Source organism: Phoca vitulina, unplaced genomic scaffold (genome assembly GCF_004348235.1).
Source record: "Phoca vitulina isolate PV1807 unplaced genomic scaffold, GSC_HSeal_1.0 scaffold32, whole genome shotgun sequence".
Taxonomy (NCBI): Eukaryota; Metazoa; Chordata; class Mammalia; order Carnivora; family Phocidae; genus Phoca; species Phoca vitulina.
Genome location: NW_022589735.1, coordinates 1,866,459 through 1,891,505, shown reverse-complemented (window position 1 = coordinate 1,891,505; position 25,047 = coordinate 1,866,459). Strand labels below are relative to the sequence as shown.

The 25,047-nt window shown below is 38.1% G+C and overlaps 1 protein-coding gene across 5 annotated transcripts in view; it reads left to right on the top strand.

The window, feature by feature from the left end:
* Positions 1–25,047, top strand: part of CTNNA1 (catenin alpha 1) — a 306,207-nt gene that overhangs the window by 185,521 nt on the left and 95,639 nt on the right. For all 5 annotated transcript variants that reach the window (XM_032425304.1, XM_032425305.1, XM_032425303.1 and 2 more), the window contains 3 exons: positions 3–122; positions 8,969–9,238; positions 11,965–12,168. In XM_032425304.1, the coding sequence (XP_032281195.1) occupies positions 3–122; positions 8,969–9,238; positions 11,965–12,168 (594 nt within the window). The remainder of the gene's footprint in view (positions 1–2; positions 123–8,968; positions 9,239–11,964; positions 12,169–25,047) is intronic.

The following is a 25,047-nucleotide window of genomic DNA, read 5'->3' as shown; positions in this document are numbered from 1 at the left end:
AGGTGGAAGAAGGTATCTTGAAACTGAGAAATGCTGGCACTGAACAAGACTTAGGAATACAGTATAAAGCCCTAAAACCTGAAGTGGATAAGCTGAACATTATGGCAGCCAAAAGACAACAGGTACAGTCATGATTTGGGGATATATTAAAGTTGTTTATATTACTATCTAATGCGAAAAATCGATTTTACTTAAGTTTTCTGAAGGTACCAGTACCTCCCTCTGCCAATATAGTTCCACTAAAACATTTAACTTATGAAGTATCCTTTTAGTATTGTATTGTTAATAAAGCTGTCATTAAGTTGCATTCATGTTGTGCTTCTGTTCTAATTTTCATGAAAATTTTACTTTAAATAGCTTGGCAATTGCAGTTGTGTCTGGAGAGGTGAGAAGGTCTTTGTTATGTGCCTTGAAGGATTAACTTGAGTTGGTGGTAGAGTTTAATTCAGATTTTTAAAAACCTTAAACCAGTTGAAAATTATTGGAATTACTTAATTTTTAAGATAATGATTTCCAGTTACAATTTTTCCTTTTGCTGCAATAGCTTTGTTTTTTTTTCTGCATTTAAATTTTTTATTGTTATGTTAATCCCCATACATTACATCATTAGTTTTAGATATAGTGTTCCATGATTCATTGTTTGTGCATAACACCCAGTGCTCCATGCAGAACGTGCCCTCCTCAATACCCATCACCAGGCTAACCCATCCTCCCACCCCCCTCCCCTCTAGAACCCTCAGTTTGTTTTTCAGAGTCCATCGTCTCTCATGGTTCTTCTCCCCCTCCGATTTCCCCCCCTTCATTCTTCCCCTCCTGCTACATTCTTCTTCTTCTTTTTTTCTTTCTTAACATATATGCAATAGCTTTGTTTTCCCTAATATAATAAATATACTTGTCCAGGGCTGTCCAATGATGGAAATGTGTTATATCTCTGCCAATACTATAGCCATTTAGCCCACATGTGCCCATGAGCACTTGAGTGACTAGCATGACTGAGAAAGTGAATTTTTAATTTTATTTACTTTTAATTGAACTGGCCAGTACAGCTCTAGACACTTGGATTTCTATTGTTTAAGGCAGCATGGTAATCTAACAGCTGGGCCTGCTATGGTCTTTGACAAAGGAGAAATATAACAAGGTGCTAGTTTCATTTTCGTAAGTGAAGAATTATTTAATCTAAATATCTTCCTTTAATTTAAGACTAATTTCTACCTTCTGAGATGCAGTATGACATACTGGGTTAAAATCACAGCATAGGCTTTGGAGTCAGGCTACGTAGGTTCAAATCCCGATTCCAACATTTACATGAATTCCAGCAGGTTATTCAAGCTTTCTGGTCCTCAGTGTACTTACCTGTAAACGGTTATGACAGTTGTCATACTACCAGGATTGTGGTACAGATTAAATTCATTAATACATATTAAAACACTTTGAACAGTTTCTTGACACATAATAAGCGTTCAATAAATGTTAACTTCATTTTACTATTATTATTATGACAATGGCTGTGTTTTTGATATTTAAATTTTTTTTTTTTTTTTTTTTAAAGATTTTATTTATTTATTTGACAGAGAGAGACACAGCGAGAGAGGGAACACAAGCAGGGGGAGTGGGAGAGAGAGAAGCAGGCTTCCCGCGGAGCAGGGAGCCCGATGTGGGACTCGATCCCAGGACTCTGGGATCATGACCCGAGCCGAAGGCAGACTCTTAACGACTGAGCCACCCAGGCGCCCGATATTTAAATTTTTTTCATGAAATCATGGCATTGTACATTTGAACATTCTGATTAGGCAGAGTAAACATTTGGTAATCCTAAAAAAAAATTACTGGAATTACTTGATTATCAGAAACTAACCCCCTTCTTCCCTCACATTTGGCCACTTTTTAAGTATTCATTAGTAGTTTCCATAGTGTTACAAATTTGTGTTGTGTGGCATGTGGATCATTGTTCTTATTTTTCCAGGCTTTGCTAGCCCTTTGGAATTTTGGCACTTAGGGTGCTTTGAATGTGGTATGTGGTGGAGGGGAGATGCACATGTCACCATCCAGTTTCTTAAAACTTCCATAGTTCTGATCATGCTTGTGCTTTTTCAAAACAAAGCCCTGAAAAGATAATTCTTATTCTTGTTTGCTGATACCTGTATCAGTTAGGATATTTCATGCTACAGTTACCAGAAAAGCCAGCTCCAAAACTGCTTGAACAGTGGGGTATTTATTTTCTCACTAATTAGAAGTCCGAAATTAGGTGTGATTTTGAGGTGGTTAAGATGAAAGGTTTTGCGGTATCATCAAGGATCCAGGTTTTTGACATTTTCCAGCATTGCTGTGTTCAGTGTGCCCAGCACTGGATGGCTATAAGAGCTTTAGGCATGATACTTGTACACATCCCTATGTCCAACAAGAAAAAAAGAACTGTTTCTTCCATATGTCTTTTTTATAAGCAAATGATCTAGAAGCCCCTAACAGATTTGCCCTAAATCTGAATTGTGTAACATACCCATTCTTCACTAATCATTAGTGAGAGGAAAGCGGTTGTATGTCTGACTCAGAGTCATGAAGATCTCCCTTCTACTGAGATTAGGGGAGGTATCCTTCTTGAGGACAGGGACACCCAGGAAGAGCTCTGACAGGCATGAGGAAAATGGAGTCAGGATAGTAAATGTCCAATATAGGCTATCCTCAGCTTTGGAGTCTTCTTAGTAACTTTCATTCGGTTATTTTATAACAGTATAAAAACTACCCCAGGATTGAGGAGATTAAATTAAATAATGTATGTAAAGTATTTAATAAGGTTATTGACCATATTTCAAGCTTAGGTTGTGATCAGACTGGATCTGCACATATGAGATCCTGGTTTTACATTTCCATTACTTAATGTTACACCTGATAATATAGCTAGATTTGATGTGTTGCTAAGTTATTTAGTTCTTGTAGGCTCAGTGTATTTTTATCACTTATCCCTGTGTTGGCTTATGTCTCCATCATATAAATCACAAGTTTTTCTTTTTGCTGGGCCTAATCATTTCTAAGAACTTGTTTAATAGTATGATAATTCTGTAAATATGGCATGCTGGCCCAGTTATGTTCACAGTTTATTTTGCTTAATGTTTTTTATCTAAATTCTCATTTGAATACGTGAAATAAATGTTAGTTATACTTAAAAATTAAGTTTGGTGAATAGTCTCATTGTCTTAAAACCTAGTCTGATCTTGGTTTATGAAGACTTACACTTTGAGGAAAGTAAGGACGTTTAGACTGCCACTATATTGGCTATCTTTGCAAAGTGATAGAGTAAGTAAATTGATGATGTTCTTGAGATAGAACACAATGATAGACCAGACTTTTGTATGCTATTGGAAAAACTTACTCAAAAGTAATACTGCCTGACTTTTTAATTCTGTGTGCCATTGAATATATGAAGAGTTCCTTGAACATAATCCCTGATATACTAAAAAACAAACAAAAACCAGTAAATTTCAAATATTTCTGAAATAAGATGTAATTAAAATCTTGAAGTTATTACTTGGTGGACGGTCTTATATTTGCCCCTCCATATCTCATTTTCACCGTTGTTCATCTTGTTCTCTGCCCCAGGAACCTGACCTGTCTGGACTGCATCCAGGGCTCCTTTGCCCTCTAGGTCCTGGTTGGGTTTGGCCAGTGGGAGCATCAGTAGGAGATCAGAGGAGATAGAAGGGTCAGGCTGGGGATTTATTCCCCTACCTCCCACCCTGCTTATTGGTCTGGGTGGATAAAAGTCATAGCCCCTGTCAGGTGGTATACTCCACACACCTTGCTCCCTGGTTTCTGGTAACAGCTGCCTCTTTGTCTCTTCAGGCCTAAGTGCTGTATCAGTCTTGTGGTTTCCCTGTACTTTCCCCATACCTTTTTAGCACAGTCCCTGAACCATGTTTGAGTTACTCAGTTTGATTTTGTTTTCTGCTGGTGTCTTGATTGATGCATGGTCCCATTTTAAAGTTTGTCTTGCGTTTGTAGTATGTCCTGGTCATTTATAGTGTTCCTTGGGCCTAATTCTTAAACCTTTAGCCTTAGCCTTCTGCAGTAGAATCCACTGAGTAGGCTAGATGTGGGCGCCTTTGTGCCTCGTGATCATAAAGTAGTCTTTTGTAGGACATGGGTCTTGGTGTGTATTCCTATAAACTAGTGCTTTCCTTGGGAATTAAACTGCTACTCATTTTATCCTAAGGTCCCAGCCTGGTGGAAACTTGATTCTGCCTTTTGGAATTGCCCATTGGTCTCCTTCAGTAACTGGCAACATTTTTTTTCACAGTGTGTGTTTTCTGGGAGAATTCCTATACTGTTGTATGTTTAGCGCCCTAGATTGTTTTCACCTTTAACTTTTTCTTCCTTCCTCAGGCATGGTATGTAATAATTTACCTTCTCATTGAGCCTCTTATCTTTGCAGACAGCCCGTAGTCCAGAAAAGGGGTATTTCCTCAAGAGCAGTGTTTAGGTGTGATGTATATACTGGCTTCTTTAGCCTCCCTTGATCATTTAAGCAGCAACCACCCATTGAGGAAATGCTAAAACTCATAAGGTCTGCAGGCTCTTTGAAATTTATCTGTTTCTCCTTAAGGTTTTTCTGGGGCATGGTGTGGTGGTGGGAGTGGTGAGGATGTTGCCGAAAATAATGAATGACTCTAAAAAGGTACTTTCTATGTGCTAAACACTGTTATAAACCTTTTGTGAATACAGACTCATTTAATCTTCACAAAATAGTATAAGGTAGGTACTATAATTGATCAGATACTCATTTTTATAGATGAAAGAACTGTAGCACAGGGAGATTAAATAATTTGCTGAGGTCGTTCATCTAGTCAGGTGGAGCCAGTTTTAAACCCAGGCCCCAGGGGCAGAGATTTTCTCTGTTTCTCCTCCTATAAGGAGGACTGGCTGTGTCTCCTGTGGTCAACTCTGTCTCTTCAATCTGCTAGAGGTGGAATACTTCGATGTTTACATTCCACCCACCCGGGTACATAGAGCTTGTTGAGATATTTGCTAAAAATGTAGTGAACTCTCACTTCCACGATTTCTTTTTTATTTTTTATTTAAAGATTTTATTTATTTGTCAGAGAGATCACATAAGCAGGGGGAGTGGCAGGCAGAGGGAGAAGCAGGCTCCCCCCCTCAGCAGGGAGCCCCATGTGGGACTCGATCCCAGGACCCAGGGATCATGACCTGAGCTGAAGGCAGATGCTTAACCGACTGAGCCACCCAGGCGTCCCTTATGATTTCGTTTTCTGAAAACCTGAACAGACACTGTGGTAATGGATAGTAATGTGTTTTAAGTGTAAATAATTGGGACTGGCTGGGTTTGCCTACGGACCAATTTTTTTTTTAAAGATTTATTTAAGGACGCCTGGGTGGCTCAGTCATGAAGCGTCTGCCTTCGGCTCAGGTCATGATCCCAGGGTACTTGGGATCGAGTCCCGCATCAGGCTCCCTGCTCTGTGGGAAGCCTGCTTCTCCCCGTCCCACTCCCCCTGCTTGTGTTCCCTCTCTTGCTGTGTCTCTCTGTCTTTAAAAAAAAAAAAAAAGATTTATTTAGTTTTTTGAGAGAGAGAGCTCGAGCATGAGCAGGAGGGACAGAGCGAGAGGGAGAGAGAATCTCAGGCAGACTCCATGCTGAGCATGGAGCCTGACACAGGGCTTGATCTCACTACCCCGAGATCATGACCTGAGCTGAAACCAAGAGTCAGTTGCTCAACTGACTGTGCTACCCAGGCGCCCCTGGACCTTTTCTTTAAGTATATTTGTTTGAATACAAGAGAAGATATTTGATCACATGGCTACGATTTTATATTGTTAAGGAAATGAGAGGAAACTTTTACTTGACTTTCTAGCTCTTGGGTAGAGAGAGTGATATAGATTACTTAGAACTTAGCTTTTATTTCTTGGTCCCTGCATGTGATGGTTAGTTCAAATTACGTGGAAAGCAGTCATTTCTTTTTCATGTTTTCTGTTCGTTCCTGAGTCTGCTTAAAACACAATTGGATTGATACAGTCTGGGAATCATGAAGGCTAAGGTGGATTAAGGGACTCTAGTTTCATTGAGTAATCTATTAAATTCCTCAATAGCTCATGTTTTCACCAATCCAGATTACTTATCACCACTACATATTTGTAAAATAATACTTATGATTATTATTCTTCTGATAGTAAATCAAGTGCTGCCTTGTGATAGTGCCCATTTTCTTATCTTTATTTAACAAAATCTAGTTTATTTATGTTATGGCAGACATAGTTCTTAAGAGAGAAAGCAGAACACTTTAGCAGTTAGGACAGATGATGATATTTAGTTGTCATTTTCATCGTAGATTGAAATATAGACCCCATACTTGGTAAGTAGGAGTCTATCAGACATAAATTTTGGTGAGGGCAAGACATGTAGAAAATGCCACACACAACATGTACACCAGCTGCTTAAGCATAATGGGTAGCCTTTGCCCCTTGTCACAGCTTGAGTCTTGAGATGATCATCAATTCTCTAAATCCACGGGGTCCTGTTTCTAGTGTAGTCTTTAGAAAGGTAGAAGTTCTCATACCAAGCCAGGCAGTGACTTTAGGAAAGTCAAGTGTTGAATAGTAATTGTGGCACCTATTAGCTTTAGGTGACCAGAAGTTTCTTTGGTAACCTTTATAAGAGATTATACTGATTTAGGTTATAGATACTTAGGGAAGAATTCTAAAGCTAATTGCGAAGCATTTTATAAAACAGAGGACCATGTAAGTACTTAGAGGCAAATGCCTCCCTAGAAGACTTTAAGTCCCTGAGGTGGTGGTGGAGGGCAAGACATTTAGAAAATGCCACACAAAACATACGAACCATCTGTTTAAACATAATGATTAGCCTTAGCCCCCTGTCATAGCTTGAGTCTGGAAATGATCACTGATTCTCTAAATCCACAGGGTCCTGTTTCTGAATATTTAGCCTAATGTACTGTGCTACAGGGCATTTGGAGTGCTGTGAGCTATTACTTGCAAATTCAGATTCCAAATGAGAAAAGAATTCTAGGAGGAAAAGTAAGCTGTCATATTATACAAGGTTTGAATGAAGATGCAAACCTAAAATACATAGCGAGATGAAGTACCTGAAAAAAGAAGCCAGTTAGGTGTCTCTGATGCTTAATTAGGAACTCATCTAAAAAGATAAGCCATTAAATGGCTAAGTCAGACTTCAAATTGAGTTATTGACTTTGGCCTTTCTTAGTTAATTTTTCTCTTACTGTTTACACATGTGATATTCTTTTTTTTTTTTTAAAGATTTTTATTTATTTATTTGAGAGAGAGAGAATGAGAGGGAGAGAGCACATGAGAGGGGGGAGGGTCAGAGGGCGAAGCAGACTCCCTGACGAGCAGGGAGCCCGATGTGGGACTCGATCCAGGGACTCCAGGATCATGACCTGAGCCGAAGGCAGTCGCTTAACCAACTGAGCCACCCAGGCGCCCGTGATATTCTTTTTTAAGACGTTTAAATTTGTACTGTAGGGTTTAGTTGGCGCAATTTAACGTTGAAATTCTATGTTCACACATAAAACAGAGCAGATCTGTTGGTCAGTTAGGATTATCACTTCTGTTTCTCTTTTGTGGTGGTAATCTACATTTACTAAAGATATAAGTGTCCCCCCACCCCTACCCCCAGCACTTTCAGTAACAGTGGGATACCAGAAATATCCTCTTCCCTTGGTATCCCTTATTTGACACTTAGTGCATCCATTCAGCCTACCAAGTAGATGTCAGTATTGGGAATCATGCCAGGAACCTCAATTTTTTTTTATCTGTGGATTATAATTACAGGTAGAGAAAATTGAGAAAGGACAGTTTCACTTAAGACCACATGTATATAGAGTATTACAACGAAATAAAAACCTTTTGGATAGGGGCACCTGGGTGGCTCAGATGGTTAAGCATCTGCCTTTGGCTCAGGTCATGATCCCAGGGTCCTGGGATCGAGTCCCGCATCGGGCTCCCTGCTCCGCGGGAAGCCTGCTTCTCCCTCTCCCACTCCCCCTGCTTGTGTTCCCTCTCTCGCTGTGTCTCTTCTCTGTCAAATAAATAAATAAAATCTTAAAAAAAAAAAAAACCTTTTGGATAAAAGTCATGGAACACCTGAGCCTCAGCTTTATGTATTAATGATCTATGTCCCAAGGCCATTTTTGGGATGGGGGAATGGAGGGAAGGGTGAGGGGCAGAGTGGCATACTTGAGAGAATAGCCTGCTACATCCTCACTTGGTTGGTTTGCATACTTCATGTACACTTGTGGTATCCCATCCCAAATTTCACAAAACTCTTATAATGAACTTTTATAACTTAGTAAAAAAGAAATACTCAAACTAAATCTTACTCTGTTTAAATTTAAGTGTCTCTGAATGATTTTTCTAATTTGTTTGGAATAGGTACTTACATCTTTATATAGTTGTAATGAAGATGCTAGTCAGTTTTATGTTTTGCTTTTTAGTTAGTGTTCTGCTAGGTGCTTTACATGCATTATCTCATTTGATCCTCAGGACAATTAGAAAGAGAAACCTATTATTGCTCCTATTTTATAGAAGGTGAAACCAAGTATGGGGATTTTATTTTATTTTATTTTTTTAGAGATTTTTATTTTTAAGTAATCTCTACATCCATCGTGGGGCTCGAACTTAAAACCCAGAGATCAAAAGTCGCATGCTCTACACTGAGCCAGCCAGATGCCTTGAGTATGGGGATTTTAAATAAGATCACAATAGCCAGAAAAAGTACAGCTGGAGATTCAAATCCAGGTCTGTGTGATTTGGAAATGTTTGAACTCTTACCTACTAGCCCATGCTGCCTCCTTTGTTATGAAGCCAGACTGTTCATGAAACTATTGTGTCTAATTAGAGTTTCTCACTTTTCACCATTTACTGACAAATTTTTTTATGACTAGAACCCATATAACGACTGTTCCAATTTCTTGTTTTATAGGAACTGAAAGATGTGGGCCATCGTGATCAGATGGCTGCAGCCAGAGGAATCCTGCAGAAAAACGTTCCAATCCTCTATACTGCATCCCAGGCATGCCTACAGCACCCTGATGTTGCAGCGTATAAGGCTAACAGAGACCTAATATATAAGCAGCTGCAGCAGGCGGTCACAGGCATTTCCAATGCAGCCCAAGCCACTGCATCAGACGATGCTTCCCAGCACCAGGGTGGAGGAGGAGGAGAACTGGCATATGCACTTAATAATTTTGATGTAAGTTATACTTGGGAGGCAACTTCAGGTTCTTGACCATCTGCCCAAAGTTAAGAGGTTTCTAGGGAAATGTGATCATGGTTTCGATGAAAGTTCATTTTCTACTTAGATTTGCAATCTCTGTCAAAAGAAATTTTAGAAATCATTGGTCTACTTGATCTTGACTTGGCCTACAAAATTTTTTCCTTTTTCTTTCTCTTTTTTCTTCTTTTCTCCTCTTTTCTTTTTTGTTAAACTTCTGAATTCTTTTATAAAACTTACGTTTCCTATGGGGTCATTATTTGTTGAGGATATGAGTTTGGTTCATTTCACCCAAGATTGTAACCTTTCGGCAGATGTAAAGCTTTGGGAGATAGAGGCAAAGTGCATGCAGACTCTGACCTCCAGGGGCTCACAGTTTAGTGGGAAAAACAGATCCATCATAAGTGATTATGACACAAGTGTTATCATGTTAATCTTACTTGTCTGCCTAGAGCCTAGATGTACTTCTCAATAACTAAATTGTAATAATATATAAAATTTAATCAAGTGGAAGCAAATTTGGGCTTAAAATACTCTTAGCATAATTCCATGTAGTTATCTTTTTATAGTTGATGTCCTGGATCTGTTCTGTATATACGTTCTCTGTTCACACTGTCCTATATATCAACTTTTTTTGGTGGGGTTTTGGTTGGTGGTGGTGGTGGTTTTTTTTTTTTTTAACACTTCTACCCACAATGCCTCATGGCTTCCAGTAGATGGCAGCAGTTTAAGATTTTTTTTTTTAAGTGCTTTTTTTCTTTCTTTTAAACCCACTGTTGGGTTTCATTATTATTACTACTTTTTTTTTTTTTATTAACATAAGAGAAAATTGCCTTCCATGTGGCCAGCATCCTTTCATAAGTAGGAATGCTTTGAAGTAGAGAATCTATAATGGAGTGCATTTTGTTTTTAACAGTTTTTCCTTGCCTTTATCTTTTCTTCCTTTGTCTGACCCTTTATTTTGGCTTGTGTAACTGAACATTGCTGATAACGCATGACTGATTTAAGACTTCATAAATCATAAAATTCTACAGACCATGGTGTTAGAAATTACTTTTTACACTGGAGCCTTAATCATTAAATGCCTTTATAGTAAACTTACGACACATCTTAAAATTTATTGCCACTTTTTTCCACCCCACTCAAATTTGGCAGTCTTAGGTATCGGCCTCTTTGAAGGCACTAAGGATTACATTTTCCCCTCATTTGAGTAGTAAATGTCAGAGGTTCCTTAACCTCTTAGGACTAGAGTGAGACTTCATAAAATGAGGGGGTTGGACGAAGTGATTGCAGGCCCATTGCAGCTTAATGACTCTTTTAAAATTCTGTGACCACTCATTCCTCATTCTTATTGGTCAGAAGTCATTGTGTATTCAGTTTTAACCAGAGAAATCTTTTTTTTTTTTTTTTAAAGACTTTATTTATTTGCGAGAGAGAGTGAGAGAGCACAAGAGCGGGGAGGGTCAGAGGGAGCAGCAGACTCCCCGCGGAGCAGGGAGCCTGATGCGGGACTCAGTCCCAGGACCCTGGGATCATGACCCGAGCCAAAGGCAGATGCTTAACTGACTGAGCCACCCAGGTGCCCCAACCAGAAAAATCTTGTAATAACTTAATCTGGTAAGAAAAATGGTCAGCTAAAATGTAGGTTAATAATGAACTGGAGGCCTTACATGTTCAGTTTTGAAACTGAGGGTTCTTGGGAATGGAAAGAAGAAATGTATACTTATTGGGAAAGGGCAAGCTTTTTTAAAGAAAAAACTTGGCCTTTAACTTTAAATCGGTAAGAATAGTCCCCATAAAGAAAAATTAAAGGGAAAATATTTGCACAGACATTTACCAGTGTGAGGATAAATTGTATTAAATGGAAAAGTTGGAGGGAGGCCAGTAGCTGCTGTCCTGGGGGTATTGATGTTTGACCTTGTACCTAAAGCTTGCTTGTGACCTGACCTCACTCACCACTGGTAAAGCTGGATTTCAGTGGAGTCAGGGGAGTGAAGAGGAGACAGAGGAAGGTTTTATTCTTACTGGGGCAGTTATACCTCACAGAGTGGCTTTTTGGGGATGGATTGCTATCATCTCTTACAGATCACCTCAAAGTCTTTAAGCAAAGAGAGTCTCTAATTTAGACATAACAGGTTGAATATGAGACTGCATTGTTTATAAAATTTGATGAGGTGTGTAAGATGAGGAAAATAGATTGGAATTGATTATAAATGCATTCCTTTCTGAAACTTTGAGGACAGAAGTCAGTGTCTGTTTTTATTGCTTTTTTGCTGTGAAACAGTTCTGCTAATGTCATACAGCAGTTTTATACTCTATATAGAAAAGGAAAAGAGAGCTCAGTTATTTTCCTTGCAATTCTCATTTGGTAACTTCACTAATATTGTAGAGGCTGGCATGTAGATGTTCACATTTAGTAGCGTAAACATGATTTTTGTGCTGATGTATTTGTGTTTGCATTTGTGGTATGTTATCTTACTGAGGCCCCATTCAGCTGGATAGTATTGCTTCCAGTGCTGCCTTTGAGAAGTGGTCTATCATGGGCCAACTTGTATGGCTATCATCTAACAAGAAGTATAACTATTTTTTAGGCGTTGGAATTTTTATATTAAATCTTGATGTTCCTGATCAACACTTTGCTCACCTTCATTAATAATGGAGGGAACAGAGATTACCACTAAGATTCAATAACACTTTCTCTGCAGAAACAAATCATTGTGGACCCCTTGAGCTTCAGTGAGGAGCGCTTTAGACCTTCCCTGGAGGAGCGCCTAGAAAGCATCATTAGTGGGGCTGCCCTGATGGCCGACTCGTCCTGTACACGTGATGACCGGCGTGAGAGAATTGTGGCAGAGTGTAATGCTGTCCGCCAGGCCCTGCAGGACCTGCTCTCAGAGTACATGGGCAATGTGAGTATCCGAACTTTTCCTTTGAAGTGAAGAGTTTTTTGTAACAGATGCTGGATCTGAGATGTTTTAACTAAAAATGGCTAGTATGCTCTTGGTTCCTTGACCCTTTAGAGATGGGCAAATTTTTCAAGGAATGGATCAAAAAATGGCTATGTTCCCCTTTCCTCCCAACTTTTTATATTGAAAATTTTTAACTTGTAAAAATCCTACAGTGAGAACCCATCTACCCTTTATCTAGATTCACCAGTTAACACTTAGATACAGGTGCATGTTTGTGTGAACAGATGTATGGTTTATTTGTATAAATATATGCACACACACAAAACCTTTTTTTCTATTTAACATTTGGATGTAAGTTGCAGGTATTGTGTTGGTTCAGCTCTAAACACCTTAGCACCCATGTACTAAGGATAATGACCTTCAATATCCCTAAAGTTCCATTATCACATCTAGGCTGCCATCTAATTTTGGGCAAAAGGGAATGCTGAAAATATTTATAGTTGGTAGTTTTTTTCATGGACCATATAGAATTTCATAAGAAGTGGTAATTACCAACTACAGCTGAGTATTAGATGAACTGAGTAGTGGTTTTGAATTTTTAAGGTTTGTGTTTAAAAATCAATGCTCTAGAAAATTTTTTTTCCCATAGATAATACTGTACTTGTTGATTTTTATCTCTATTGTCATTACCTTCCTTTTTCTTTCCATGATACTTGTGCAATTGCAGTTATTTAATGCTTAGAGTTACTATAATTTAGACCTTGTACCCAATGTTTACTGCCGCAGAAAAGGAGTAAGTTAAATAAAATTTATATAAAATCATTTTAAAGGGAAGAGAACAATACAAACTAGTTCTCACTAGTGATTTTTGCTTGTTTAATGCTTTTCAGGGAAAGATCTTGGTACTTTTTCATTTATTCATTTGCCATATATCTTACTTGTTCACTTATATGCCTATATAACTGAACATATAATGTTGAGTCATAATGGAATTCCTAGGGTGAAGATGAATGCCTTAGTGTGTTTATCTTTTTTCTACCATATTGTGAAATTAGTGACCATATTGAATTTTTTTTAAGCCATTGCCATGTTTTGATCGTATGCAGCCTACCTCAGAAAAATGAGCTTAGAGACTTAGTTAAATCAGATGGAAAAAGCAGTTGATAAGTCAGTGAAAATGTGGGGCACATTTAAAAATCCGTACCTAAGCTTGAAAATCAAAATATAAAAAAATGGATAATTTGAAGAATGGTTCACTATATTAGAATTTTAAACAGGGAAACAAAGGACTCGGTATGTGTGTGGATCAGTTATCTGCTATCACATATAGTACTGAAGGACAAAAATATAAAATGTAGTTATAATTAGGAAAATGCTTTAAAAGCAGTCTTTGGCTGGGAAGAATACTTGATAAATTTCTTCTTATTGCTCCATATGAGAGCTTCTTAACCATTCTGCATGTAAGAGCTTCCTAACAATCCCTTGAGTCTTGGGCTTGGTTGGATCTTGCCCTAGTTGTCCCTGGTCATGAGTAACCTAGTTCCTCTCCAGAGTATCATACAAATACTATTTTCAGTTTGTGCCACAGATGTAAGTAAAGGTAGGAAACACTCATTTATGCTTGAAGACATGGAGACCGTAACATCACTCTTACATAACATTTTATTATGTAAGTGAAAGCTAGAACCATGATCTTTCTTTGGCTGAAATTTAAAGATTATGGTGGAGGTTTTGAAAGAAATTATCTTGAGATTCAGATTATATTTTAGAAGATGGACTCTGGGCATGTTTTTCTTAAAGATAAAAATTTTTAGTTCCCTTGTATTGACTCACATAACATTGAGCAGGTGATGGAATGAAGATAAAGCTGGGGGAGGGCAGTGAAGCACACTTGAAAGCTTAAAACCTCATAGGGTCTGCAAGAAGCAGAAGGAATTGAGGTGAGATTTTTGCTTATTTAGGAAGCTTTCAAAAGCATTTAGAACCTTTAGTAACAATCAGAATTTAACCAGCAGTTATCTGCCTATTGCTAACTTCATACTGAGTATGTGTCACAAGCAAACCCATGCTGGGCACTGGGTAGAGGAGGAATGAGGCACTGTCTTTTCCTTCTAATACAGGGTCTCTACAGAACATTTATGGGGAGTGCCATCGTGCTGCTAAAATGCCATGGGGATTGCAAGGAGGATGAGGTTATTTCTAGCTGGGAAACCTCAGAGGTCTTTATGGAGGATTAATTTTACATTCTTTAGCTCTACCTTGATTTTTTGAAAATGGCTCACTTTAAGTTTTGATTATTTCTCTTAAAAATATTAGGCAAATAATTATGATATGTGGAAAATTAAGACAATCTGGCTTAATTAAAACTGGTTCACTACATGGAACTTTGTTGACAGAGTGGTCAAATACAGAGCGACTGATGTATTTTTATTTTTATTATTTATTTATTTGAGAGAGAGAGAGAGAGAGAGAGAGAGAGAGAGAGAGAGTGCCTGCCTGTGCGTGAGTGGGGGAGGGGCAGAGGGAGAGGGAGACCAAGAGGAAAAGAAGCAGCCTCCCTCCCTGCTTAGCACAGAGCCCAACACAGAGCTCAGTCTCATAACCCTGAGATCATGACCTGAGCCAAAACCGAGTTGGCCACTTAACTAAGCTACTCAGGCACGCCTGATATATTTTTATTTTTTTTCGTTTCCTGGCTTCTCTCAGTAATGTCATTTTTTTTCTAGGTACATACTCTTAAAATCTTGCTATCATCTCTAATCTTCCTTCTTCATCCTGTGTGGTCATTTACCAGGTTTCTGTTGGGTTTTCCTCTAAGGCAGTGATTTTGAACTTTGGATGCACATTAGAATCCCTGGGGAACTTTAAAAAAATCTTGATGTCTAGCTTGTACCTCATTTAAATCAGGGTCACTGAATTGAGGTCCAGGTGACAGTATTTTTTTTTTTTTTTAAGATTTTATTTATTTATTTGAGAGAGAGCTCAGGTGAGGGCACATGAGTTGGGGGGAGTGGTGCAGACTACCTGCTAGCAGGGAGCCCAATGATGTGGGTGTTCATCCCAGGACCTTTGGATCATGACCTCAGCCACCCATGTGTCCCCAGGTGACAGTATTTTTTAAAAGTTTCTCAGGTGATACCAGTGTATAGTTAAGGTGGAGAAACTCCTGATGCTTTACTGCATTTGTCCCTACTGTCTCCACTGCCATTGCTTTATTCTAGGCTCTACTCACTTTCTTTGTTGTCTAGTCTGTTGTGCTTCCTTAGGCGAGTCTGTGTTCATCCCTTCAGTAGGACGTAGTTCATTCTGTGTTTCAAATTCTCTTCCTACTTCTTGAAAACCTAACCTGCTCTTGCTTCAAGGCCCACATTTTTTTCCTCCATCTATTTGCTGGAGGCTCTTTAAAACAGCGCCATCCTGCATTATTTCTTTGCTGTTTGGAGTTTTGTGCGTAATTGTTGACTTCCTTGAATTGTTGCTTAATTGTATTTCTTTATCCATGTAATTTCTGCAACTATGTTTAAGCTTGTAAAAGACAGGAACTGGGGCACCTGGGTGGCTGGGCCTGGAGTCTGCTTAAGATTCTCTCTCCCTCTCTCTCTGCCCCTCTCCACTCCCTCTCTAAAATGAATGAATGAATGAACGAATGACAGGAACGATTTAAAAATACTTTCAGGGACTGGTATAATACTAGAAGAGGTATTCAGTAAGTAATTGCTTTATAGAGTAACTCATGCTGACGGGGAATGAATGAAACAGACAATTTTGCATATTCATGGTGCTAGGGATATTAGTGAAAAAAAATCAAAAGATCCTTGCCTTTATGGGCCTTACATTTTAGAAGGTTATAGGGAAGGAGGCCATGGGTGATTTACCACTACTTCCTGTAGATCTCAGTATATGATGACATTTGTAGAAAAAATTAAACCAAGTACTCTGAAATAAGCAGTGAGGGAAAGTGGTGTCCTAGGTCACAGTAGAGTTAAATTTGATTCATCAGGTGAGAGCCAAACTCCCCTTTTAAAGGCTTCAAGGGCCAGGAGGCCAACAGCCTTAATGCTCCTGCTTGCATTGCGGTTTAGAGTTGGAGGTAACTCTTGGCTGTATTGCTAACTTACTGTACTGAGAGCTAAGAGATATTGATGTTAAAAGTAATGCATTTGACCCCTACTTACTGAATGTTATGGAAATGCCTCAGATGCATGACAATAGAGGTCTTTTGACATTCAGTAGATCTTTGTAGTCCCACAAATGACTTCCAGGTTTCCTTGAAATGAAATGTGGTTATTGTGGTTAAGTTTAATTTGTTCATGCTCTGTCAACTTAAGGTTACTCCTGGGAGGGTTCTAGAGAAGGAAAAACAACTTGGATGTGTGTCCTAATCTTAAAAGGCTTAAAAGCAAATGGATTGAAATTAAAATGAAATGGAATTGAATTTGAAAAAAATTGTTACCACTTTGTTTATTTTTTCATAATTGAAAGTCATACATACACATTGAATTACTGAACCACCACTATTAACATTAGGAATAGGCATTCCAATTTTTTTTCCCTTTCTTGTATGTAGTGGGCTTTTTTTTTTAATTTTATTTTAAAATAGTTTTAACCCTTTTATTGTTCCCTGCATATAACAAAATACATAATTAGGGTTCAAACCATTATGATAATGGGTTAAAACAAGCTGCAAGGTTAATGGGTTAAATTTTTCTTTCTTAAATACATAGCTGACTTTGGAGCTCAGTTGTGTGTTAGAATGTTCTCTGAAGTTATTCAATGCCAGTGAAAAACAACATTCTGAAGAGCCTTGTACTTCATGCAGTTGATTTCTATATTTCACACCCTTCATTCTGCTGAGGAATATGCTGATCGTCAATATGTTCCTTTCTCCCTTTATTAGAGCATGTGCTTTGAGTTGTTTTCCCAGTAGAATTTACTGTGACCATGCTTGTTTGTTTCTGTTACCACACTCATCTTCAAGCCTCCTGACCTCTCAAAAAATAGATAAGCAGAACTCCTCCCTACCCCTTATCCTCCAGATCTGAAAATACTTAACACAGTATCTGAAATATAGAAGGCCCTCAATCTTTGAAATGAATTTCGTTTGATTTTGGCCTGAGCAGTCTTGGTCAGTGGTTCATGGTCATGTTTGACTGACTGGAGTTAGGACTTAAAATTGATGAGAACAAGCGCAGGCTTTGGGCTTGAGTAGCTCTAGTTGTGTGCCATCCAGTGTGGTAGCCACTAGCCAGATGTGACTGTCAAGTACCTGAAATGTGACTGTTTAAACTGAGATGTGCTGTAAGTATAAATTCCTTGCCATATTTGAAAAACTGAGTACACAGAAAAAGGATGTAAAATATCTCAATACCTCGCAGTATTTTGGGTATATTGGGTTAAATATAATCTGTTCTTAAACTTTTTACCTGTTTCTTTTTATTTACAGCTACTAGAAAATTTAAAATTATATGTAGTTTTTGTTACTTGGTCACATTTTATATCTCTTGGGTAGTTCTGACTACTGGGTAACCAGCCAGCTAAGGTGAGTAGGTAAGTTTGGCATTAACCTCCTCATTGAATGTCCAAAATGGTACCATATTCATACATGGTAGCTATCATAGCTTGTATTTTTTATACCTAAAACTATAGTTTCAGACAGAAGAAAATTGGTATAGCTTAGAACCTGGTGAGGATGATGTTGCTTAAAGATAAGTTCATCTTTGTTCTTGCCCAAAAACATTGGATGCATTGGTAATTAGGATCCTAAAAGAGGAGTGCAATAACTGGGCTTTCTTTTTTTTTTTGTATTGCCCTGGGTATATATTTGAGGGGTTTGATTATGTTAATATAGCAGGCATAAAATTTTTATTTGATTTGGATAATAGTTTGATATGGAATGTATGACTAGGATGCAGTTAATATTCACTTTCAAAGATATATTGTTACTTTAGTGAAGAGAAGCACTTAATTTAGATGCTAATCTCTTCTCAGTTTTGCAAATGCCTTCCTGGAATCACTTTACTATAGCCAGAGCTTCCAGCTTTTGAAGGAGTTGTTTTCGAAGAGCTTGTAACTACATTATTTTGTAGCTGCATTTCTTATTTTCAAAATTAGAACAGCTTACTTTTTTTCTGATGATAATTTTTTTTTTTAAGATTTTATTTTTTTGACAGAGACACAGAGAGAGAGGGAACACAAGCAGGGGGAGTGGGAGAGGGAGAGAGAGAAGCAGGCTTCCCGCTGAGCAGGGAGCCTGATGCGGGGCTGGATCCCAGGACACTATGATCATGACCTGAGCGGAAGGCAGACGCTTAACGACTGAGCCACGCAGGCACCCCTAATATAATTCTAAGTTCATTATATATAACGTGTAATCCTACCACCTATTTTTGGTGTCCAACATTCCAGCCGCCTTTGTGCATATGTTTGTACGCACACACATACCTATTTTTTTCTTACCATTATTAACAATAAAAATAAGGGTTATCTGTACTATCATACTGTGTACCATATGGCAGCCATTGTCCTAAAAGACATATGTTTGTACCTGTTTTGCTGCCATAATAACCTATATTGAGTTATTTGCTCAAAAATACATAAACATACAGCTGAGATCTCTGACCTGAAAGTCTGGCTCTTAATACCTTTATCATTGTGCATCTTTACTATAGCAAATGTGGTTTTACATCATCATCTTTAATGGCTGCGGAGCTTTCCACTGTATTGGTTTATAAATGACTGTTCTGAAATTAAATACTCCACCCTAAATAAGATAAACCCAGGTCTGGTATAGCTGCTTGAAGTGAGCCAGCAGGAAAGGTTTTTACAGTGTCTTCCCAAAGCTAGACTTTCTGATGTTGAGTGTCATAGATGTTTCAGTTGGCTCTGTGATGTGCAGCTACGTGGCTGAGGTTTGTTATACAATATGCTTTGATTTCCATCTTTATTTGAACCTATGGGTTTCTTGTAATAAACTCTCGCCTGTATTGCTAGGCCATAGTTCTCTAGCTGTGCTTGCATATGATTTTATTGATTTGTTAGTGTAGGCTTTTCTGTGAGCTGCCTAGCATATTTGGGAGAATTTAGACATAAATAGATGTTGCATTGCATGCAAAATTGGAGCACATGTAGGACTTGTTTCTATTGGTGGAGCAGCATTTATTTAATTTGGAAATCTTATTTGTCAAAGATTGTGTGATTTTTCTTACATTGGGGGCAAGAGGTTTAAAACTTAACTCTGAGGAGGACCTCTCCTCAAGTTATATTTTGTGTTGCTTTCTGAGAGGTTCAAGGTTCTTCCCGGTGCGTGCTACTCTGGCATTACAAATTGCGGTATTTAACAGGCAAGTTTTTAACCTTTTATATACAGAAAGATGCATGTCTGGAATGCTGCTCGCCTAATGGAGCAATAGTGGAATGGTCTCTTGAGATTAGGATGATGGAGTAGATATGGAAGCCTGCCCAGTGTCAGCTGCAGATTGATCAGGTTTTAGCCTCCATGAGATGGCTGTTAGACTATCCTTGGTATTATTTTATGCTCTTCAGATATTGGGCAGGCTTGAAAAGATTTTATATCAAAAAATGTTTTTGGATTAAAAGGTTAAACCTCCAAATATATCAATATTAGTAATTGTCCCTAGGTGGTGGGGTGGTAGGCAGTATAAATTTTCTTCTATATTTTGCCCCACATTTTTTGGACAGTGTTTCTTATGGTCATAATGAAAAAGTTTAAAGTAAACTTAGACCCCTTAGTTTCATGCATCTTGGATTTTTAGTTTTTTAAAAAAGATTTTATTTATTTATTTATTTATTTATTTATTAATAAAGATTTTATTTATTCATCTGACAGAGAGAGAGTGAACAAGCAGGGGGAGCCAGAGGAAGAGGGAGAGGCAGGCTCCCTGCTGAGCAAGCAGCTGATTCCAGGACCCTGGGATCATGCATGATCTGAGCCAAAGGCAGCCTCTTAACTGACTGAGCCACCCAGGCGCCCCTATTTATTTATTTTTTAAAAAGATTTGTTTATTGTTCTTAGAGAAAGAGCATGCCTGCACTAGTGGGAGGGACAGGGAGAGGGATAGAAAATCCCAAGGAGACTGTGCGCTGAGCACGGAGCCTGACGTGGGGCTCAATCCCAGGACCCTGAGACCATGATCTGAGCTGAAAGCAAGAATCGGGGGCACTCAACTGACTGTGCCACCCAGATGCCCCTAAAGATTTTATTTTTAAGTAGTCTCTACACCCAACATGGGGCTCAAATCCACAACCCCAAGACCAAGGGTCCCAACTGGAGCCAGCCAGGCACCCCTTAGATTTTGTTTATAATTATATACTGTGTGTATTTCCAAGGTACTGTTAATATGGGAACATTGAGGATTTTTCACTTTAATAAGGCCTTGATTCATCTTTTTAAGGTAATGATTCATTCAAGACTAGTTTGACTGAAGTGATAAGTTGTGTGTTTTTTTTTGTTTTGCTTACTATAATATATCTAACAAGTGTTGGTCAAAATATGGTCTCTTACCTCTGTGTGATAGTGTTTGCGTCATCCTTTTCTTGAACTGTTTATCCAAGTGATTTTTGACCATGGAAGTGTAGAATTGTAAGATTTAGAATTTAAAGGTGACATTAATTACCTAGTGCAGGGTTTGACAAATTACCGTTCTCAGGTTAAGTCTGGCTTCCTATTTTTGTAAATAAAATTTTATTGAATACAGCTCTGCCCATTTATTTATCATCTATGGCTGTTTTTCCACTACAGTGGCATAGTTGAATAGTTGTGATCTAGAATGTCCGTATGTGACAGACATCTAAAACTAAAAGCGAATGGCCACTAAAGCCTGAAATATTCGCTATCTGGCCCTTTCTAGAAGTCTGGTGAGATTTAATGTAGTCCAGCCCAATACTTTTCTTTGAAGGTTCTGAGTTACCAATTCAATTTCTTTAATGGATATGACTATTTAGGTTTTGTGTTTCTTCTTGCATAAATTTTTGAAGTTTATGGCTTTAAAGGAGTTGTCCATTTTATCCAGTTAGTCAAATTTTATATGCAGAGTTTTTTGTAGGATTCTTTTTACTATCTTTTTAATGTTTGTGGGGATTCTGTAGCCATATTCTTTAATTTATTCCTAGTGTTGGTAATTTGTATTTGCTCTTTTTTTTTTTGGTCAGTCTGGCTATAGGTTTATCAATTTTATTGATCTTTTGAAATAACCAACTTTTGGTTTTACTGAGTTTTCTCTGTTATTTTCAATTTTACTGATTTCTGCACTTTATCGTTTTTTTTTTTCTCCTGCTTCCTTTGGGTTTATTTTTTATTTTAAAGATTTTATTTATTTATTTGACAAAGAGAGACATAGCAAGAGAGGGAACACAAGCAGGGGGAGTGGGAGAGGGAGAAGCAGGCTTCCCACTGAGCAGGGAGCCCGATGCGGGGCTCGATCCCAGGACTCTGGGATCATGACGTGAGCTGAAGGCAGACGCCCAACGACTGAGCCACCCAGGCGCCCCCCCCTTTGGGTTTATTTTGTTCTCCAGTTTCTTGAGGTGAGAATTCAGGTTATCGGTTTGAGACCTTTTTTTTTTGGTAAAGATTTAGGGTAGATTTTCATATAAGGTCTACTTTGTCTGCATCCCATAAATTTCGATATATTGTCTTTTTTGTTTAGTTCAAAATATTTTAAAATTTTTCCTTGAGTCTTCCTCAGGCCAGTGGATTATTTGGCAGTATGTTATTTAATTTCCAACTAGATGGAAATTTTTTTGTTATATTTCTTTTGTTTCTAGTTTAATTAAAACTTAATGTGACCAAAGAACATACTTTGCATCATTTCATTTCTTTTAATTGTTCATTAGAGCTTGTTTTATGACCCAGTGCTACTTTTGTGAGTGTTGTATCCGCATTTGGAAAGAATATATGAATTGTGCTATTGTTGGAGAGAGTGATTTATAAATGTCAATTAGATCCAATTTGTTGATGGTATTGGTTGATCAGTTTGGTTCAGTTCTTCCATATATTGCTTATCTATCTGTCTGTCTGTCTGTCTGTCTATTGCCAGCTTGCTCTTAATTATTACTGAGAAAGGAATGTTGCAGTTTACAGCTATGATTGTGGATTTGGCCCTTTCTCACTTCAATTCTCAGATTGCTACTCTGTGCATTCTGTCCATGGTTTTTGGGTGCAGTCATTGTGATAGGGTAGATTGGGTTTATTCCTTCTTAACCAGAAGCAAAACCCAGCTACCTATTTTCAGAACAGCCTGAAAGTAGGGATAACTTTGGCATGATAATACTCAGGTAAAGACAGTTAGGACTAGAGCTGAGGCTTCTGAGTTTTAGTCCAGGGCTACTCCTGCTGGTACTTTTCACATGTGATGCCATGGACCGTGGCCAATAAACTGATGCTTCCAGAGAGAATAGGACTTACTAAGCTTGATCAAATGTTCCCTTCCCTAGAGCTGCTTTCTCAACGGTAAAACTGGATTATTAATGGCTGCCCCTCCACCTGATTTTGTTTAAAGGCACAGAGAACCTATCAAATAAGACCAAGTAAAATGATGAAGATGGGATAATGGTTGGTGGTATTGCAAAAAATAGGAAAATGCCTAAGAGCAATAAATGAAGTATAGCCACGAACAAGGTAAACAAGGATCTGCATAGGCAGAGACTGAGGCTGTTCTCAAGAGTGACAGGTCCTTCCTGGCTTTGTGTGACAACTCCATTCCTTGCTGCTCTCTTCCTATAGCGAAGAGCCAAAGTGGCACTACCCCATCCTTTAGTTCAGGCATTGAAGCATAGCGGCAAGATGGGTCTTTTTCCCTCCTCAACTGGGGGGGGTGGCAGGGAAGGGGAGAATAGATAGCATATTTGATGTGAACGTAAAAACATAAAGTGCTATACACTTGAAAATTGGCATTGTTTTATTTTTTTATTTTATTATTTTTTAAAGATTTTTTTAATTTATGTGACAGAGCACACAAGCAGGGGGAATGGCAGGCAGAGGGAGAGGGAGAAGCAGGCTCCCCACTGAGCAGGGAGCCCGTTCCGGGGCTCGATCCCAGGACCGCAGAATCATGACCTGAGCTGAAGGCAGACACCTAACCGACTGAACCACCCAGGCGCCCCGAAAATTGGCATTGTTTTAGATGCATTTGTAATACTGTTCCTTTTTCCTCATTTATTCTTTTTGGTCCGAAAGTAGGCTTTGCTTTTGGCAAAATTGTCACGTGTTGATAATAAGAAATTCATTTAAAATATTGTTACTGTTTAAATGTGGCAAACTAGGTGTTTTGGGAGGTTACCTGTTTATTTTACCTAGAATGCTCATATATGACAAACATGTAAAATTAAGCTTATCAGTCATAACTTTCTACCTTAATATTTTCTGTCCATTGATCTTAACATTTGTTTTTAGATTACATATTTTAGAGGACTTAAGATAGTTAATAAAAACTCTTGAGTTTCCAAACTGTCCTTGCCAGAGACAGGTATAGCCTTGTGCCAGGAAATTTCCTTTTCTCTCATTTCAGGTCTGCTTTCTTGAAAGTTACTTTGGTTTTTGTGTTTCTTAGTCATAATATAAAATTAGAAGGGTGAAAGTCTATAGAATGTGATGTTTTCTTCTCTGACTGAATGTCCTTATTCTTTGTTTATTTTGGGTTGAATCTGTGTTCACATCTGATGACTGCTAAGTAAGTGCTTGACAGTCACTAAATAGCTTTAAAGTGCAATATTGGATATTTAGAACCAAAGATTGCTTAGAACTGATTTTGTTTGGTCATCTCTGAAAATGGCACTGGGACCTGTTCATATTGGCATGATTTGGAGACATACTATAAGAAAGATATTTTCATTTAGTGATTTATAGTAAAACAACATCTGGGCAGTAAATTGTCTTATAAGTGTTATTTTCAGATGTGTTGAAATGATTGGCCTCCTGTTTCAGTTTTACTCCAGTTGCAGATTGTCTGACTTTTGGTTTTATAAAAAATTTGCATTTTCTAATTGTCTACCAAATAGAATGCAGCGTAGCATCTTATTTCAAGGCTTCCTTGCTAATTGTCCTTTAAATTTAATGCCAGAGAATACTTGTCCTGAATTACTTCTTTCTACTTTGAGGGAGAATTATTGGTTTTGTAGATTCAAATATGAAACTCCTAGGAATGAAAAGATTTATGTTTTGGCTTGCCCTTGTTTTGTGTCTATATGAACATTGCTTATTATTCCTTTGTATAAAATAACCTGAAATACTATATAAGGAAAATCATAAATATTTGACCAGTGATACCCAATTACAATCTTTAAAGCTCATAATAATAAATATACTTGTTGCTGGGAAGCAGAACATATTTATCTTGCCTTTTTTTTTTTTTTTAAGATTCTCTACTGTGAAAAATAGATAAAAGACATTATATATATGGGAAAATTGTTTGACTTCTAAAAGTTGGTTGTTCATATATATACCCTTAGTGACTTCTGTTGTAATAAAGGATCCCCTTGCGCCCCGCCCCCTTTTTCAAAACAGGTTTTTCTTAGACTATTACAATTTCTTTTTTTTTTTTTTTTTTAAGATTTTATATATTTACTTGTCAGAGAGAGAGAGAGCACAAGCAGGGGGAGTAGCAGGGAGAGGGAGAAGCAGGCTCCCCACTGAACAAGGAGCCCAGTGTGGGACTCCATCCCAAGACCCTGGGATCATGACCTGAGCCAAGGGCAGGCGCTTAACCAGCTGAGCCACCCAGGCATCCCTAGACTATTAAAATTTTTTTCTTTCTTTCTTTTTTTCAAGCCACCCCCGGCTCTTTTTTTTTTTTTTTTTTTTTTTAGATTTTTTTTTTTTACTTGACAGGTAGAGAGAGAGCACAGGTAGGCAGAGCAGCAGGC